This window comes from Lactuca saligna, chromosome 8 (genome assembly GCF_052625555.1).
Source record: "Lactuca saligna cultivar CGN05327 chromosome 8, ASM5262555v1, whole genome shotgun sequence".
Lineage (NCBI taxonomy): Eukaryota > Viridiplantae > Streptophyta > Magnoliopsida > Asterales > Asteraceae > Lactuca > Lactuca saligna.
Window position 1 is genome coordinate 76,928,440 of NC_136424.1, and position 20,521 is coordinate 76,948,960.

The 20,521-nt window shown below is 32.9% G+C and overlaps 1 protein-coding gene and 1 long non-coding RNA gene across 3 annotated transcripts; both read right to left on the reverse strand.

Annotated features, from left to right (window-relative positions):
• Positions 1 to 525: 525 nt before the first annotated feature.
• On the reverse strand, positions 526 to 1,611 carry LOC145008279 (putative phospholipase A2 homolog 1). The gene is made up of 4 exons (XM_078966904.1): positions 1,401 to 1,611; positions 1,281 to 1,320; positions 1,069 to 1,188; positions 526 to 877 (listed from the first exon to the last, which is right to left on the reverse strand). The coding sequence occupies exons 1-4, from the start codon at positions 1,488 to 1,490 to the stop codon at positions 699 to 701; spliced, it is 429 nt and encodes a 142-aa protein (XP_078823030.1). The 5' UTR covers positions 1,491 to 1,611; the 3' UTR covers positions 526 to 698.
• An 11,730-nt stretch (positions 1,612 to 13,341) lies between these two features.
• LOC145012248 (uncharacterized) lies at positions 13,342 to 16,332 on the reverse strand. Of its 2 annotated transcripts, none has more exons than XR_013664422.1 (4): positions 15,865 to 16,332; positions 14,932 to 15,203; positions 14,479 to 14,763; positions 13,342 to 14,389 (listed from the first exon to the last, which is right to left on the reverse strand). It is a non-coding gene; the product is annotated as an uncharacterized LOC145012248 (long non-coding RNA). The 2 variants fall into 2 exon arrangements; XR_013664421.1 differs by having other exon boundaries at positions 14,932 to 14,979; positions 15,865 to 16,326.
• Positions 16,333 to 20,521: the final 4,189 nt, after the last annotated feature.

Here is a 20,521-nt window from a genome sequence, read left to right on the forward strand (position 1 = left end):
TGTGTATAAAGATATAGAGAGAATGAGAGAAAGGTATATAAAAATTAAAATAAAGTGTATGTATATATATAAATGGTAAAAAGGGTTTTTTTTTTTTTTTTTTTTTGAAATGGACCGTTTAATAACGGTAAAAAAATAGCACGGATATTTCTTGACGTTACAACTCGTTTCCAACGCAACGAGTTCCGGGCGACGAGAAGCAACGGCTAGGGGGGGGGGGGGGGGTGTTCACCGCGTTATGACGGCGTCGCGGAGTGCCACGTGGGTCTCGTCGCTTCTCGTCGAGGCCCATACCGACTCGTCTTACACATATTTCGGTGGAACAACCACCTACGTGTTTGATTGCTCTATGTTTTGTTCACATTTACTAGCAACAAGATTCATCATTAATAGACAATATGTAAAAAAGTTACTTATAAACACCTATCTAACCTAATTTGAGATACTTTTACTCCAATTCATCATTAATAACTCCCTTTCTGGTAATCAACTATGATTTTCCAAACACTGGGTCAGGCACCCAACTTTCTGAATCACCAAAACACAAACAACTAACAATGATGAAGGTCAATGTTAGATGTCATACTTTCTGGTATAAATCTTAATATGTGAGGTACTTACAAAAAAATGAATTCGTATGAATTGTATAAGAATTTTGAAGTCTAATCTTACGCAGCAAAAGCAATACACTTGGTGAATTAGAGTTCAAGCTTAGAGTTACCAAATTGACTAAATAAAATCGCCATGTCCATACCCTGTTGCATTGTAGGCACTGCAGTGTCAACAGGGCAATCTCTAGAAAACCCAGCCTTTCCCGATTTCTGAACTTTCTTTATGCACCGCTTGAATTTCTCGTGACATTTCACATTCGTCATTCCTACCATAAATACACAGATTACTCACTCATGTCAACTATATTTGTTAGGGCTCAATTCAAACTATCATATTTATATCACAAAATCATCATCAAAAACTTATATTATCAAAGATTGGTAGAGATAGAAGAGATTCGAGGATAAAAATGCACACCAAACAGGCAATAAATTCTATCGAATTCATAAACAATACCTCTTTTCTCGACGCATTCATCATGAATCTGACAACACGCATCAAGATCATCGCACGGCCTTTCACCTGGACATCCAGTCCATCCAACGCCACAGTACTTCCCGTATCTTATCCCAATCGCTGATCGCAATATCAATCAACAAACCCCAAAGCAAATCAGTTAAATCGAATAACTTCTAAAAATGTTGGAAGAAAAAAGATAAGAGCATTACAGTTACAGTTTTCTGCCACGCATCGCTTGCTGCATCTCACCTGACATTTCATTTATTTTCGATTTTCAGCAACGTAAAATTTGGATTTGAGTAAAGTTACAAAGATAGATATGTATAAACCTGAGATGCATCCGAAGATTCTGGGATCGCGATGGAGATGATTATGTGCATAATAAAGAAGCAGGTGAACAAGATTTTCCTCCAAATCATTATGTTTTAGTTTTAGATATGCAAAATTTGTATTTAGAACTGTGGCCGTAGTTCGAGCTCTCTCTACTGGTAATGGTTTCTCCGTAGGTTTTCATACGGTTAGTCTATTGGTGCCTGACGTGTTTCCTTCAACCTGATTGGTCCATTTTTATGTTTTTTTTTTAATAAATATTCTGGTCCCAAGTTTGGATTCATTTACACACCCAGTCCTCGTGGTTTACAAAATAGAGGATTATATCCCTAGAATAATCTATCCAAGCAAATGGGCAATTCAGGAACACTAAAGAAACGCTAGGAATCCATATTGAAATGGAGAACTTGTGGAGTGGAGGCAACATTAGGGTTAAGGAGGCCATGAGCCATGATCTTATCTATTCAAGAACTAGTTTATAAACCACTAGGTTATAACCCGTGAAAACCACGGTTGTCAACAAATCTAATTATATATAATAAAATAACGAATTATTTAGTTGTGTGATTGGTAAAAAAATATATATAAAAGTTGAAGTATTTTGGTATATTTATAATATTATGTAAAAATAGGAAGTTGGATGCTATATTATACATATACATTTAATATGATAGCTAAATAAGGCATTGTACTATAGAACCAAAAGATAAATGAAAAGTAGGCTGCTATATAAAGTTTAAGAAAATAAACGCAATTCATTTATCTTAAAAGGATAATTATTTATTTCAGCACAATACAACAAAATAATTACAAAATATGTATTATTATGCAATTATACCTTTTTGCACGTTATGAAGTTTGATGTAATTTCTAAATCAAACAGTGTACTATAGAAATTTTAAGATAAATGAAAAGTAGGGTGCTATTAAATGAAAAGTAGGCTATTATTATACGGCATAAATGGAACGATGATATAACTTTACATTAAAAGAAAGTAGGATGCTATTGAAAATAGGTTGCTATAATCCAATTTGTTGTTAATAAAAAGGTAATTATGTAAAATAGGTTGCTATAATCCAGTTTATTGTTAATAAAAGGGTAATTATGTAAAATTATATAGCATGTCTGATACGAACCAGTTGGTATCTCCAATACTATTTCTTGCATAAAAAGATAGGTATGATACAATATGATACTTATAGCAAACAAAAAGGAAACTAAATCACCGACCCAAACATAAAAGATAAACTCCTAAAATAAATAAAACTAATAAAACTAATTGCTGAAATAAAAAAACTTAAATAAATTACTAAAAAACCCCTGAGCCCACTTTAATTTCGCCTCCTATAGATCACACCAAAACGACCCGGAACAGGGATCGTATCAATGTCATTATGACTTCGAAAATTAATAAATGTATGCCAACCTACTTTTAGTTTACAAACACGAAACATACATATAATATTGCATAATTAGGAAGTAGGATGTTACATTATACATATAAATTTAATAAAATGGTAATTATGTAAAATTTAGTTTTGATTAAGGAAGCATCATTATAATGTCCATGATATAAGAAAGTAGGCTGCTATTAAACGAAAGTGGGTTGCTATAAATGCCATTTATTTTTAATTAAAGGGTAATTAGGTAAATTTTAGTTTCCATTTATGTAAAATTAGATACTATGTGACTGTAACTTCCAAAATTTATCAAGGTACATTTCCTTTTCCCATTCAAAATCATACCAGGAGACATGAAACCCCCAAAAAAGTACATTGCTCTTTCAGGGAAAAAGCCATACAAATGAAAGAATACCAAACATGCTTAAAACAAAGTATGTTACCCTTTCATGCAAAAATGGTCCTTGTATAAAATAGAAATAAATGATATGTGTTAAAAAAAAAAATTTAACAAAAATATTCCCCTTTTAAAGAAACCCCTTTTAAAGAAACATAAGGATGCGAACTGTAAACATACAAAAATGGTCCATATTAAAGAAACATAATGATGTGAACTATTTAAAAATATTACATGAAACGATATCTATTAAAAAACTAATAGAAATTATCCCTATTAAAAGAAAGTCCAAAAATGGTCCCTGTTAAAAAAAATTTAACAGAAATGGTCATTATTAAAAATTAACATAAACGGTCCTTGTAAAAACTTAACATAAATGGTCCTATGGAATCTTTATCAAATTATGCCTTGGTAATGTACTTGCACAACTAAACTCTAAATTGGCTATAAAATTATTTATATTCTTCCTTTGTTTGAACATGAAACTATTTTAAAACGTCTTCAAACTTTACAAAGAAACAACCAATTTGATGTTATTGTATAAAAATCTACCGTTAACTCAACAAAATATAGTGTAAATAAGTTAATATTTTGATGTGTACCTTTTTATTCAATTTTGTTATGCGGTGTTTCGTTAACGTATTTGATATAATTTAAGTGAACTGTAAACATACAAGTTAACATTATAACATATGAGAATATAAGGATAAATAATTAAGTTAAAATCAAAAATTTTAAAAAATTAACCATTTGGTTTATTTGTGTTCTACACTTTTGAAGGCCTTCAGCCATATTTTGATTTTTTTTTTTTTTTTTAAATTTCAAAACGTCTATCAATAAGAACTTATATATTGCAATTTAAAAAACATAAACAAATATTTTTCCTTTCATTAATCAATTCCTACATTAAAATTAAACAAAAATAAATATATATATATAGTTGTAATTGTTCAGTTTCTCTGAACTACAAATAAACAAAATAGACAGAGTGTAAAAATAAACAAACATCTTATTCTTTTATAACATGGATACAAAAAAAAAAAAAAAATCAAAAAAGATATAGCTCCCTCCAACTCTCTTCTTTCACATTTTGCATTTACTCCATAAGTTTCTCTTAAACCATATGATTAGAAAAAAAAACCATAACCTTCAATTTCCAGCAATCAAGATCAATGTCCTTCCTAAAAAAAAGAATGATATACATAAGCTAAACAATCAACAAAATAGTTATTCAAAGTAAGGAGAAAAAAGAATCAGATCCAAGCATAACCAAGAAGCAAGATGATTGGTATCATCATTCATAAGCAAAGTATGTGCCGAAGTAATTTACATTGTCTAACTACCAGAATGGTTTCCTACTTTCTTTTCTTGCATCTCTTTTGTTAAAACCACGACCATTTAAAATCTCATGCGCTTGTTTTTATACATGTCCATGGATTCCAAACATTTATAGACACGAAGTCCTTTGTTTTTTTACCATGGTATCTTGAAGGTAATCAGCCAATGATTATTACACACACAAAATATATCATGAATTACATTTTATGATTAATTTCATAGAGTCTAGTCAACATTAGTGATATTGTAGTTATTGTATCAATTAGTAACAAATTGGTCAAAGATACATCACTGTTTAGAAACATATATTAACCGTAACAATTACAAAGATAAAACAGGAAAAAAATAGCATAAGTTAAATTAAAAGGCTACAATATGATTATCCATCCACTGGAAATGAATAAGTAAACAAACAAAGGAAATGAAAGTCAAGGATAGTATACTATAAGTGGCTACTGTGAAACATATAACACACACAAACATATCTCATGTACACACATAGTATTTGACTGTTAAGTAAGACTTTTAGCTCTTTGATTACTTGGTTTGCCGATCATGTAATATGGTAATTGGAATCTCATTTCGAGTCTCTATTTTTGTTTATTTGTTAAATCATCTTATTCCAAGACATAAAATGTCTTAAAGGGCATACAGGAATCAAGCACGGACCTACTTGTATGCAATCACACAAAATTTTTTAATTCAGTATTCAAATAATATAGATTTCTAACATTTATATGAAAAATAATATAATGAGGTTAATTTATTATAAGTCATGTAACTTGAAAGTAAAGCATATCTGAACGATCTGTTGAGTGAATTTCATTTGGCATCCTAAAAGTAAACCAACAGTTGGGTGTTAACCGTAAAAGCAGTAAAGTTAATTTTGAAATTTTCTTGTAGTTTAATACTTAAAACTCTGTCAACTCTTGTAAATGCTTTGTCCCAACCAGTATTTCACCTTCCAAATTCGAGCATAGTAATACATTGTTATCAAATTTATCAATATAAATCTAGATTTTTTTTCAAATAAATTGAACTTCATATTATCAAACTTACGTTTCTGTGATCCTGACAAGAACATTCCAGCTACAACTCACCCAAGCCTAGTGAACAGAGACACATGGATCACTAAACCATGAAGAAGAAGAAAAAAAATAGCTTAATTGTGCTTAGTTTCATATAAACGGAAGATAGTTTGACCTCTTGTTCCATTTCGTTTTCATATAAGAAGATAAAAGCATCCTCTTTATATAAAAGTGAATTATTCAATTAAGTATGCTTACAACAAATAAGTTATATGGGGATATATATAAATAAGAATGTAAATACTATTTAGGCATACCAATTTATTTTCTTAGGCCTAAAATATGACATAAATTATGTAACGCCCGTAGATCCGGGCTAGTCAAATTAGAGACGATAAGCATCAAAAATGACTTTTTGATGGAAGATTATTTATAAGGATTAATCTTAACCAAGTTGTAGTATATGTCACAAGGTTTCCGTGCATATAAACAACGCCAAAATCCGAGTTATAACGAAGAAGTTATGACATGTCGAAGTTTCGTGACATAACCGGCATTACCTAGCGCGACGTAAATAGTGAATTTAAGGTAGATAGATATCTATCCATAGTGATATAAACGAGAGTCAAATATTTCTTCGATAGTAGTCCAACGATAAAAAGACAGACGAAAACGGAGTTCAGATGAAGGAGTTATGAATTTCGAACGTAGTTTTCTTGTCCCGGCCTACTAAAGATAATATATATAAGTAATATACTTATAATATATTAAAAATAAAGTCAAAATTAGCCAATGGAGTCTAAACGAGAGTTGTAGAGCATAATCTCACATTTGCGTCGATATAAAGAACGTCGAAAACGGAGTTCGTATGCGAAAGTTATGAATTTCTGAAGTTCAGAGCACGAACCCAAAGCTGTGTTAGAGACCACGACGTGGCAAGCAGTGCCACGACGTGGCAGGTCTTCTGAAACCTTCGGGAGTCCCCCATATGCAACTTGAGATGACGCATGCAATGCCGACCAAGCCCACGATGTGGAAAAAGGTGCCACGACGTGGCAAGGGCCAGTTTTGCCCTATAAATAGATTTGAAGGGCCAGCCGAGTTTGGTTGCTCATTCTCTCATCTCTCACCCATATTACCTCGATTTACGTGCAAAGAAGTACCCCCAAAGCCCCGGTATCAACCCCGATACCCAAAGCAAGTCCCGAAGCCCAAAGATCCTGAGAAGAAAAACGTTTCCGAGCCAAAGTTCTGCCCACGAGAAGCCCGGTGTGCGAAGTCATCCCGATTTCACCGAGGAATACTACTCTTAGAGCTGTAGTGCTGTCAGAGCATAGTCTAACCAAGTGAGTGTGTGGTTACTTTCTTCTAACGCATAAATATGAAGTATTTTATACGAAATACATGTTATGTGTATATTTTGTTGTTATATGTGTGAATGTATATTCACTTTCTTCTACCGCATAGATATGAAGTATTTGCTATGAAGTACGTGCTAGGTGTTTATACATTGTTTGTTTACTTTATAGATTTTGAAATAATGTTTTATACATGTTTTAAAAGATTTAAACTGTATATGTGTTTGCATCTACAAATATGTTGGGTAGAACATGGGTAGATGAAATAGTTGATGTGAGACGAAATAATAAGTATTTTTGAACTCAATGTGTTCATTAGGTATTTTTGAACTCTATGTGTTCACTTGGTGTTTGAACTCAATGTGTTCATTAGGTATTTTTGAACTCTATGTGTTCACTTGGTGTTTGAACTCAATGTGTTCATTAGGTATTTTTGAACTTTATGTGTTCACTTGGTGTTTGAACTCAATGTGTTCATTAGGTATTTCCGAACTCTATGTGTTCACTTGGTATTTTTGGACTCAATATGTTCATTAAGTATTTTTGAACTAGATGTGTTCACTTGGTGTTGTTGAACTGAGTGTGTTCACTAAGTTTTTTAGAACTAAGTATTCACCAGATGTTTTGAATTAATTGTTCACTAGGAGTGTTAGAAATAGGTGTTTGTTAAGTATGTTGAACTAAGTGTTTACCAGTCGTAATTTGTGGACCTTGGCAATGGTGGACTTTGTGTCAATTCCTTAGGTCAATTCATAGGAATAAATGGATAAAGGATAGTTGATTGTTAGGGTAAATCCTTAAGAAATAAAGGAGATAATGTGAATGAGTATTTGGGTTGATTGTTTGATAATTGAATATAATAAATGTATTATTGTGGGATGAAAACCCTATATGCTCACCAGGCTCCCAAGCGTGACCCACTCAGTTTTCTTTGTATCACAGGTATCAATACGAAGACATATTTCACTGAGAGATTAAAGGATATCTAAATCACAAGAGTAAATGAATGTATGTTCTGTTTATGCTTATGTGTTTGTACCAGAACATGACATCCCGAGGCTTTCTTATTTAATGAAAATACATTCTCTTTGCGAAATGCTTTGATAAGTTTTTATCATATCTTGTTTTGGGAACAAATTCCACTACCGTTTTCTTTAAACGATTACTTTGATTTATAAAACAAAGCATAAACAAATAAGTCTTTTCTGGCCGAGAAATTGGGGATGTCACAGTTAGTATCAGAGCATTAGTCTAAGCGAACTAGGAATTTGTAGGAAATTTCTAAACTTAAACTTAGAATGCTAAGTAATGATTGTGAGGAGTGTGTCTAAAATATGATAGGTAGTACACCTAAATTGACACAATCACTAGTTTATTTTAGGAATGATGACTAAAATGCTTTATGTGCTAATTGTTTTGTGTGATAGCTAAATTGATGCTATTATTTGTTCAGATCTATGGTCTGTTGCCGACCGGATCTGGAAACCTTATGTGTATAGGATTCTAAGCGTATAACTACGATATTAGAACTAGGATGTAAGCGTTTTGGAGAGATAAGGAGATTTATACGTTTATCGTAAATGAAGCTTTCTTATCTTAAATTCTTGCCGGTACACCGAACGTCTGCTTGGGTGTAAAAAAGGTCATGGTGAAGACTTGTAGAGAATTAAGTAAATGAAGGATATTAAAAGGGCTTATGATAGTGATGAAACCTATCAGAAGATATCGTAAGAGTGATGTCATGCCTTTACTTTATGTCTGATAAAATAACGGAACGTTTAGAGGAGTATGGTACGTCTGAAGTATACCTTCGATTGGCAGGATGATGGAACGGTTGGTGTAATTCTTGAAGTTGTCCCATCGTCTGGAATTTCCATCACCAATCGAGTTGAAGTAGAGTTGATGACTGAAGATTGAGCAATGAAGAAGTTCTAGTAGAGTCTAGGGAAATTGTTTATGATTATTTGGACACATTTGTATGTGTTAAATTGTTTTGTGATTTTCTTGTATGGTGACTTGGTCGACTGCGGGACAATACTTGGGACGAGTATGAGTAGTTGTGAAAGGTAGTAGATGCATATACTACCGGAAGCACAGGACTCGCACTTGGATCAAGGAAAATCACAAGGTTACCAAGAAGCTAGTAATTGATTATGTTTTGTTCAAATGTGTCATTACCCTTGTTTCGGTAGTGACTAGTAAGATGGTTTTTATTCTGACCTTAGTGGTCATATCAAATTGAGTCCGACTACGAGGAGTTTGTTACGTGGTTCATGGAACCAAGTTCGATGTAACATCTAACCTAAGTCAAAAGATTGAAATCAATGCGATCGATAGCATCGCGCTCGTTGTTAAGGAAGCTTGTAGCTAGAAATGCTACATGTAAAAATGTGATTATATCACGTTAAAATATGAAGGAAGGTATATTCCATTCTGGAATTTGACTCTAAGAGACTTGAGTCTAAGCATTACATCATACGATGAGAGGTCATTAGATCACAATCCATCGGTCTGTTACAATAGCTAAAGGAAAGTATTTATCCTGAGAAGAAGAAGGAGTCCACAATAAGGACTTATTTTGTAACTTGGAAGTTATGATTGAAAGTACAACATAGTACGATAAGCAGATGCAAGATTGGGCATCGTCTGCGATCAAGAAAGCCATAGAGTTAAATACTCTTTCGAGGAAACATAGAAGCTACAGTTATTACCTAGGATGAATATATAACGTTTGGAATCATTATGCAAGCCCTATTTCGTTGATGATTCCAGGACGTAATCATTCTAAGGGGGAGATAATTGTAATGCCCGTAGATCCGGGCTTGTCAAATTAGAGACGATAAGCATCAAAAATGACTTTTATGAAATATTATTTAGAAGGATTAATCTTAACCAAGTTGAAATATACTTCACAAGGTTTCCGTCCATATAAAGAACGCCAAAATCTGAGTTATAACGAAAAAGTTATGATCTGTCGAAGTTTCGCGACAGAACCGGCATGACCCAACGCGACGTAAATAGTGAATTTAAGGTAGATAGATATCTATCCTTAGTGATCTAAACGAGAGTCGAATATTTCTTCGATAGTAGTCCAAAGATAAAAAGACAGACGAAAACAGAGTTCAGATGAAGGAGTTATGAAGTCAAAATTAGCCAATGGAGTCTAAACGAGAGTTGTAGAGCATAATCTCACCTTCACGTCGATATAAAGAACGTCGAAAACGGAGTTCGTATGCGAAAGTTGTGAATTTCTGAAGTTCGGGGCACGAACCCCAAAGCTGTGTCAGAGACCATGACGTGGCAAGCAGTGCCACGACGTGGTAGGTCTTCTGAAACATTTGGGAGTCCCCCAAATACAACTTGAAATGACGCATGCAGTGCTGACGAAACCCACAATGTGGCAAAAGGTGCCACGACGTGGCAATGGCCAGTTTTTCCCTATAAGTAGATTTGAAGGGCCAGCCGAGTTTGGTTGCTCATTCTCTCATCTCTCACCCATATTACCTCGATTTACGTGCAAAGCAGTACCCGCGAAGCCTCGGTATCAACCCCGAGACCCGAAGCAAATCCCGAAGCCCGAAGATCCTGAGAAGAAAAGAGTTTCCAAGCTGAAGCTCTGCCGCGAGAAGCCCAGTGTGCGAAGTCATCCCGATTTCACCGAAGAATGCTACTCTTAGAGTTGTAGTGCTGTTCGAGCATTGTCTAACCAAGTGAGTATGTGGTTACTTTCTTCTAACGCATAAATACGAAGCATTTTATACGAAATACGTGTTATGTGTATATTTTATTGTTATATGTGTGAATGTATATTCGCTTTCTTCTATCGCATAGATATGAAGTATTTGATATGAAGTACGTGCTAGGTGTTTATACATTGTTTGTTTACTTGAGATAGAAGTGGAAATAATGCTTTATACATGTTTTAAAAGATTTAAACTGTTTATGTGTTTGCATCTACAAATATGTTGGGTAGAACATGGGTAGATGAAATAGTTGATGTGAGACAAAATAATAAGTATTTTTGAACTCAATGTGTTCATTAGGTATTTTTGAACTCTATGTGTTCACTTGGTGTTTGAACTCAATGTGTTCATTAGGTATTTTTGAACTCTAAGTGTTCACTTGGTGTTTGAACTCAATGTGTTCATTAGGTATTTTTGAAATGTATGTGTTGACATGGTGTTTGAACTCAATGTGTTCATTAGGTATTTCCGAACTCTATGTGTTCACTTGGTATTTTTGGACTCAATGTGTTCATTAAGTATTTTTGAACTAGATGTGTTCACTTGGTGTTGTTGAACTGAGTGTGTTTACTAAGTGTTTTAGAACTAAGTATTCACCAGATGTTTTGAATTTTTGTTCACTAGGAGTATTAGAACTAGGTGTTTGTTAAGTATGTTGAACTAAGTGTTTACTAGCCGTAATTTGTGTCAATTCCTTAGGTCAATCCTTAGGAATAAATGGATAAAGGATAGTTGATTCTTAGGGTAAATCCTTAAGAAATAAAGGAGATAATGGGAATGGGTATTTGGGTTGATTGTTTGATAATTGACTATAATAAATGTATTATTGTGGGATGAAAACCCTATATGCTCACCAGGCTCCCAAGCCTGACCCACTCAGTCTTCTTTGTATCACATGTATCAATACGAAGACATATTTCACTGAGAGATTAAAGGAGATGTAAATCACTAGAGTAAATGAATGTATGTTCTGTTTATGCTTATGTGTCTGTATCGGAACATAGCATCCCGAGGCTTTCTTATGTAATGAAAATACATTCTCTTTGAGAAATGTTTTGATAAGTTTTTATCATATCTTGTTTTGGGAACAAATTCTGCAACCGTTTTCTTTAAACGATTACTTTGATTTATAAAACAAAGCATAAACAAATCGGTCTTTTCTGGCCGAGAAATTGGGAATGTCACAAATTATTCAACACATGAAGAAATATAAATCAGCGATTCAAAGATTCAAAGGTTAAATCACAGGAGTAGCAAACATTTGATGATGATGATTTACCAGTAACGGGTATGGATTTCGTTTTTGAATCAAAGTATCAAACTACCAAAAGGATCGGTAGGACAAATGACATAACAATAATTAATACCTTCTTGCTTGAAGAGAATCGCCTTTTGTTGCATAACCATTGAAGTTAGCAGAGCGGAGAGCATCTAAGCCATCATCTTCTGGTGATTGTGTCTTTTTGCAGATTGAAACAGTGCATGAAATAAAGATGAAGATAAAAGATTGAACAACCTTCCTATCATTAGATTATAGCTCTGCTTGTTTAGAGTGAGTTTCATGAAGACTTGCAAGCAGCTGGTGATGATGTTCTCGACAGTAGATGACGATGAAATAAGGGTGGCGAAGAGAGAGAGAGAGAGAGAGAGAGAGAGAGCACCGTCATTCTCCGTAAGAAAACAGATGCGTTGCTTTCGACTCAAATTGAAATTGAAATATGAGGCTAAATTAGAATTAATAAAATTAGTCATAAATTTATTCATAAATTGTGGAGATATTCAAGGGAACAGTTTAGAAAATTCAAAAGAGATAGATATATGGGTTGAGCGGGAATTAGATATATGTAGAGATAATGAGCAGGAAAGCAAAATTATGATGAACAAAAGGTGGACACCTGACACAAAGGAAGTGTAAAAGAATGACAAGTGGCATGTTAGAGAGATTTTTATTAGGAAGAGAGATGAGACCGACAGTTATAAAATTAATTAAAATTTTATATTAAAAAATCAAATTTATTAATCAATTATTTTAAAAAAATTATTAATTAAGAAATATTTTTTTAGTTATATAAAGAAAATTATAATCAATGATTTAAATAAATATGTAAAATTATATCACCGTATAATCTATATTAATTTTATTTTATTTTTCAACCTAATGTTATTAATTTAATATAATTAAAGTGAGAAAATTAAAATTTTGAAATTTAAAATGAGGAATCAATTATTAATTTAATGTAATTAGAGTGGAAATTTGAAATTTAAAATTTAAATTTAATAGATTTACAAATGACATGATAGGTGATATATAACATTAATGAGAAATCCTAATTGTATGACACTTGTCAATAGGAGATTAAACTTATTCTTTTATTAGAATAAAGACATGTCACCCTAACGAAATTACATTTTTAACCTTATAATTTAATTTAAGAGTTTTTAAAATCATCTTAAATCATGCTTATGGATTAACCGTCAGTTGTCTATGTTATTTTCTATCAATATCCAAGGCAACTAAAGTTGACACCATACCTTATCATGAGTTTATATATATATATATATATATATATATATATATATATATATATATATATATATATATATATATATATATATATATACTAGGTATGTTTTAAGGGCCGTGCTAAGCACGACCCATGAAGGGTATTTTGGGTATTGTAAAAGATGGAAGGTAGAAGAATGGTATAAATGTATGGGTTTATCAAAGTACAATGTCCTAATGATAAAAAAATTAAAATATTTATTTTATAACTTGGTAAAATTTTCAAGTACAACACCTGATTTATTCAAACCTCTATTTTCATAGCTTCCATGACTAAGATAGGTTGACCTTTAACATTCACTCTATTCTTGAACAGGACCTGATCATGAAACCAGTGTCACAGGGGCAACCACATTTGGTGGAGAATAGAATGCTCATTCATGACTTTTGGTGGTGATGAGTTTCAAGGTCGTCCAATAGATAAAGGCCCAATTTTTGCTTAAAGTGGTGATGATCTGAACCTTGCCTTGTGTATATGTGCTTACACTGATCCTGCAATGTGAATCAAGAAAAAAAGTCAATTAACAGGACCAAACAAGCTTTATAGGGCCATTTTTTTTATGTAAAAGAGTTGAATCGAAGTTGCAAGTTTACATTTCACCAAATAAACATCCTGTTATCGTTGAAGTTTAAGAAATTGAGGCATATTAAATTGAAGTAAACGAAATAAGCACTTAAAAGAAGCATCAGTTTCCATGGAAAATAGCTTTTCAATGGGTCATAATAATGGTAATAAGACTATTAAAAATAGATGCTCTAATTGGGTAGATTTTTCAGAGTATAAAATCTTAATAAGAAGAAAATTGAAAAAAAAATTAATACATTTACAAGAAATCCAACCAACAATTTTACAATTCCTAAAAAGACTCTTGAAACATTATTATCTAATGCAAATAAATCTATAAAAAGTAAAAAGAAACCCAATCTCAATAAGGTTTAAAACCTCCAAATCGATTGTATCATAGAAAAATAGTAAAATAAAAAATAAAAAATCCAAACATAAAGGCAATTAATTGGTATAAAATCACCGATCATCAAAGAAGAGCACAATGAAAATTCAAAAAGCGTACACCAATTAGGATTGAATAAGCAACTAAACATAATACGTCAACAAAAAAGCTATTATGTGTGTTGTGTTGTCACTGCTCCTTCTAAGCTTCACTTTAACAAAAAAACAAAAAACAAGTATAGTAAGGTTAATATGAGATTTGATAGAAAGAAAAAACAAAGAGAAATAAACTATTAACTACCTCTTCAAACATTTTGACTTTTTTAGTATACAATTCGTCATTAATTGCAGGAATAAATGCAGCTTCAATTGTCATTTTTAGTATCCATTTATTGCATTTAACCCATAAAACATCTGTTTATGGAAATATAATATACTTGAAAGTTGGCTCAGTGAAGTATTTCCTAGGATATATCTGTCTAAGAGTATGAAAGTCTCCTCCAGGACAAAACTCCATAACCAAAGAAGAGAACTTATCGGTCTCAAAATGAGTGAGACTTATCCACCATAGAAAATCAACCCAGTCCTGAAAACATGTAAACATATAAGAAAACTTCTATTAAAAAGTGCAATAACTAATAGAAACTGATTAGGAGTGATGCATCTCCTTTGAGAACTTGTTTTAATATACAAATTAAAGTCGAACACCTACTTTTTAGAAAAGAAAATCATTTATCCAAAATATGATGATTACCTTGCTGCAGAGAGAAGATTATATTTACTTTGGCCGAATTAATGTCACCTGTAAACCAACCAGGGACTTTGTTATAGACCTTGAGATATATAGATTCATCAGGATGCAGACTAATCAGAAGCTCATTTGTTGCTAGGACAAGATCTGTCCCAACATTCTTGGTATACAAATTAATGACCAGGTATGTGTCTAAATTGCACTCCAGCATCAGCCTTGAAAGATGTAAAGCCTTTCCAACCTTCATCAAGAAGGGCAATTCATCCCTTCTAGTTCTAGAGTTATCAAATAAAAAGAGTCACAACAGAAAAAGTTGGTGTTTGACTGCCACCTGGTGCAGCCTCGTCATATGTATAAGCAGGGTACTTAACAACCACTCTCATGTGACTCTTATACTCTCCTACCACCTCACCATCATGTAATATATCCAGCTAAATAAAAATTTCAGAAGAAAATATAGCGATGATTTATTTCAAACCACTATTCCAGTAAAATAAATTTCCAAAAAACTAAGACAAACCAATAAATATCAAGTAGTCATAGTAGTTTTGAAGTCAGTTGAAAGATATCACTTTGGTCGCCAGCTTAGAGCCCTAAATATGGTTTTAATAAAACTGAAGAGTATTGGTTATAAGATAAAAATTAATTGTGCAATTATATAGAGGCGAAGAAGATGAACTTAGTACTTGCCAAAGTCAGGGTGCTTCAAACCCATTAGAAACGATTTCTTGAATTAGAGGTATTGTGTTTTCCATATCGATTTAAAGTAGGTGATAAATAGACCTAAGGGAGAGGAGGAGTCGGCTTCCAGCATCCATTTACATTAAGAAAATATGTTATTAGCGTCTTGGTCGAAGAAATTACAGAGTGAAAGAGGAAGACAAATCAGCGGTGAGAGAAATTAAACGATACTGCCAAATCAGAACTGAAACCTACCAAAAAATGTCGATCAACCATATGTCGCAGTAAAACGGGATGCAAGAGTGGAGCTTTTGGGGAAACCCCACCAACAAAAAGGAAAACCGATCATCAAGTTTTCTGATTCAGCATGCGGTTAGGATGACCGGAAGAAAGCAGACAGCTACCTCAGCCGGTGAACGACTACGTTTGAGGGGAGGTTCAAGCAGGCAAGCAATCGTTGTGTGCTATGAAAAAGAGAGATATGATAGCGGTGGTGGATTAACTTAATGGAGATGTAAGAAATTAGTGGTAGTATATCTTGGGGAAGAAGCCTGGTCTTGGGAAGACAACATAGTGTTCACGTGTAGGTAGATGTCCAAGAAGCTCGCACGTACCATAATTCCAGCATAAATCATCCAAAATTTAAATATCCCACTAAATTCCATTGCCCACCATAAGTGATGTGGCAGCTTTCTAAAAATCTCCCATTAATTCAGAGAAATTCCTCAAAAAATCATCCTAAAATTCTAAAGCAATCCCCCATCCCACTTTCCTTGCATTTTAAGGGGTAGGGTTTCTTTATCTTTACTATATTATTAAATATATTACTTTTTTCTTGAAAATTAAGAGGTACAATAGTTATTAGCTAATGTACAATAATCTTAAGCTTATATACCTAATGCACGGTATTACCTTTTGTGTTACCCTAATCTCCTCTACAAACAAACAGCTGCCGTCAAACCAAATCGCATCCTTGCCCTACGGAAGCTCCCTTCATACCAGAAACCGATTCTCCACCTCAAAGCGAAGCTGAAGATTAGGGTTTTTTCTCGCTAATTCGAAACTCTCTTACACTGATTTTTACCAAAGCTAGCATTACTCACTGCCACCACATGGCCACAATCTCGCCTCCATTTCTTCATAGGATGCTCCAGATTCGAATCGACGAGGGCTGTTGTTTCTCTGGGTTTAGAACTTCCAAGATTTATGTACAATTTCCCTAAATTCTGTTAATCTCTCCTCCTATTGATCCCTAACGTATATAATATACACCGATTGAAAGCCGGCCATGGGGCCGGGTATGTTCGATTCAGGCCTTGTCCAGACGATTCTTTCGATAGATAGCCGATGACGTTCGAAGTCTGCAACCTACCAGCGTGCGACTGCTTTGCAAGGTAAACACTGGAGTCGCACTTTTCCGTATCTCAGTTCACCCGACATTCACCACTCATGATTCAAGAATCAATCTTTATGTTTCTCTGCTAAGCAATTTTTTTCACTTCTCTTTATATCGGACTGAATTTTTTCTCAAGTAATTCAGTAAATGCATATTTGTAACACCTATTTCTGTAATCATGTCACATATTTCTCAAAAATCAGCTTTTATCACCTACACCATTTCATCGCCTTCATCTATACGTATTCTTCCGTTTTGACTTTTCCGTGTTTCAAAACCTGCTCCGCCTCTCGCATACTTACTCTTTCCCTAATCAAGGGAATGGGGCGATGGTAGGAGCTCTCATATCACCGACTAAATCCCAATCAATGATGAAGGGGGAACAATGACCAAGGTTATTTAAGGTTCAATACTCCAGTCTTCATTACTATCACTCCTTTTCTTTTTTGGTATGAAATCCATTCAACATAGGCAGGTAAGTATAAACGTATGGATGCCTGTTGTTACAGATCCATATGAGTTCAATCTTTCACAATTACGATTTATCTCTGGTTCATTTAGCAAAGATCTGAACAGTAGAAGCCTGTTGGCAGGTAAACTTTTATTTTGCCGAATTACTTATATCAAACATTAAGTTGGTTTCATATATATATACTTGCTATGTTTAGGATTAGTTCAGACAAACAACATGATCGCCATAGGTGCAACAATCTCACAAATAGGTATAATTTTTTTTTCTTATTCTTTTTTTTTTTGCTTCACGCCTGCAATGCAATCTCATCTTGTGTTGATTTAATATCATAATCACAACATTTCATGAGGCTAATGAAATAGTTCATAAATATTGTTGCATTTTCCAAACCGTTAATTTCAGAGAGAAATGCCAAAAATACCCCTGTAGACTTAATTTTCTATAATAACTTCCTTGGGTTTCTTTTGTCTGGCCATTATGTGTATGTTATATAGCTTGGATATTACTATAAACTTTCCATTTGGATTAATGACATGATTTCGTTTTTGCATACTTGATTATAGTTATTAGTTACTGATCAGGCATGATTTCGGATGGGTGTAGGTACAATTAATTCGGATCCAAGTAAGAGTGTCAGAATATGGTTGGACTACTCAGAAGATCTTTCATTTCCTCAATTTCTTGGTTAATGGGGGTCTGTATATTTTTGTTATCTTTTCAAAAATGTATTTAGAAACTCTGGCATGTGTTGATTCTATTAGTTTTAGAGTATTCATGTTTTACAGGACATCATGTTTCAGTCTTGAATAATATCAGACTGCCAAATTAGCCTTTGATGTTGGCTCTACATTTGCCCCAGAAGATACAAGATTCACCGATTGGATTACATCTTAACTTATTAAGCTTTAAGTGTACTGTACATCTCCATGCTATTGACTTTCTGATTTTTTTACTTTTTTGATATATGATATTCACTCTTAATGTTTTCTTAGAGTGTGTTGGTGAAGATATAGAAGATTTGGAACATACACCAAAAGCTGAATTTGAAGGTTACTTTAAAGTGACAAATGTGATACATCATGGTTCCCACCATCTTCTCCTGAAGGCCTTGAAGAGTATTTCCTTTTTTGGATCACATATATTTTTTTATCTTAATATAAATCTTGACAACTTATGGAAACATCCATCAGATGTCTTGTTCTAATTCTCTCAATCTTTTTATCATTTTAAAATCTACATCTCACAATGTTGCAGGTAAGACAAGATTGAGAGGTGAAAAAAGGGGCTATTTGCTACAAGATCACCACAACGTCCATTCCCAAATTGGTCATATAGTCACAAAAGTAAGTTAAATCATGTAGTTTGTCTTTAATAATCATTACAAGATACTAAATGCAATGATTTTGGTTCATAAGATTTTTTTTTCTTTAATTTTATATTTTTGATGTAAAATATCACCACATTGTGTGAATTTCATTATGCATATACAGCAAACCCTAAATAAACTAGGAATAAAACCTCTTTTAACAGTTTTTATTAAGGGGCTACTTAGATTTATGACAATTCCTTTTTTTTTTTTTTTTAAGGTGACACAATTTTGATGGCATAATTGGGTTGAGGCTCAAGTTGAAAGAACCGGTGATTTCTTGTTGCTGATTGTTTTTTAATAATCATTTGATGTTTAATGCATTTTTTCAAAATTGCTATGATTTTTATTCTGATTTTTGTATATGCTATTTATTATGATATTTTTTATAATCATTTGATGTTTAATGCATGGCTACCAATATATAGATGCATCAACTTTTATGTATCATGTTCTAAATGAAAAAAGTTGTATGATTGACGATTGTTGTAACTTTTGTATCGTAAAATCAAATATTAACTTTCAAATATATATTAAACTTCTAATACAATTGTATATCCATAGATAAGAGATGAATTTACTTATCAATAACAATATACATATTCTCCATTTGGTCTAATGCACCGGTTTCAATTTTGGTTTTTAAGGACGATTTGTGTCCCACTACATTGCATGTGATTTCAATCGCCCTAGGAAAACTTGTCTTAGGAAACTTGAATGGAAGTGGCATGGAGAGACATAAACAACAAAGAGAAGGTACCTTATTTACGAATTTACCCCTCTATTGTAACTTAATTTACTAACAGTTATTTATTGATTTTAAATTTGAGTATTAGTGATTACTATCATTTGAAGAGGCAAATTCAATCCAAAGTTGTTGATGGATTCAAATCAAAGTCTTTCCTTGAGCTGTCTAAAGTGGATCAACAACTGAAGCTGAAAGAACGTTTAAAGAAATACTGCCAAAAGCTTTATAATTTTTTATGTTATAAACTTTAAATTTTATGTGACATGACATGTTAGCATTATTTACATAGCATTTTGTGATGCGTGTTACAGGCGTATAACAGAGTGCTTGAGAAGCCAACTCCTGAAACTAGAGAAGCAGGAGTTACAAGTAACATGCACTTTTTTGATTCAAATGGCATGAACAAGAAGTATGACACCCCTGAACAAAGTAAGAATATCACAAAATATAATAAAAATTGATGTTTATTTGGTTTATTGACTATTTTACCCCCTGCTAAGGCTCATGGTTAAGTAAATATACAAGAAATGATTGTTTCACTTTTTGGTAAATTTGAGCATTTTTTTTTTTCATTTAGATGAGTTAAAAATGAACAAAAAGGACTTTATAACGATATGAAAGTCTTATAACATAATATATAATTATTTTATAATTTTCTACCCGTAACAAATTATGCGTTCAATATCTATCTCTAAGAACTCATACAATAACACTCATGAGTTCATAACAAAATAGGTTTTTTTACTATTATTTTCCACAATTATTATTTATGGGCTTATATTTTATTATTTATGGTGCAGAGCATTATATCATGCATATGAAGAGGTGAACAAAAGAATTCTTTTTTTTTCCTGTAACCGTTATAGCCCAAAAAACCGAAATATGTGTTTTCTATACCCGTTTTTTAAACTGGTCCAGTTAAATCCTAAC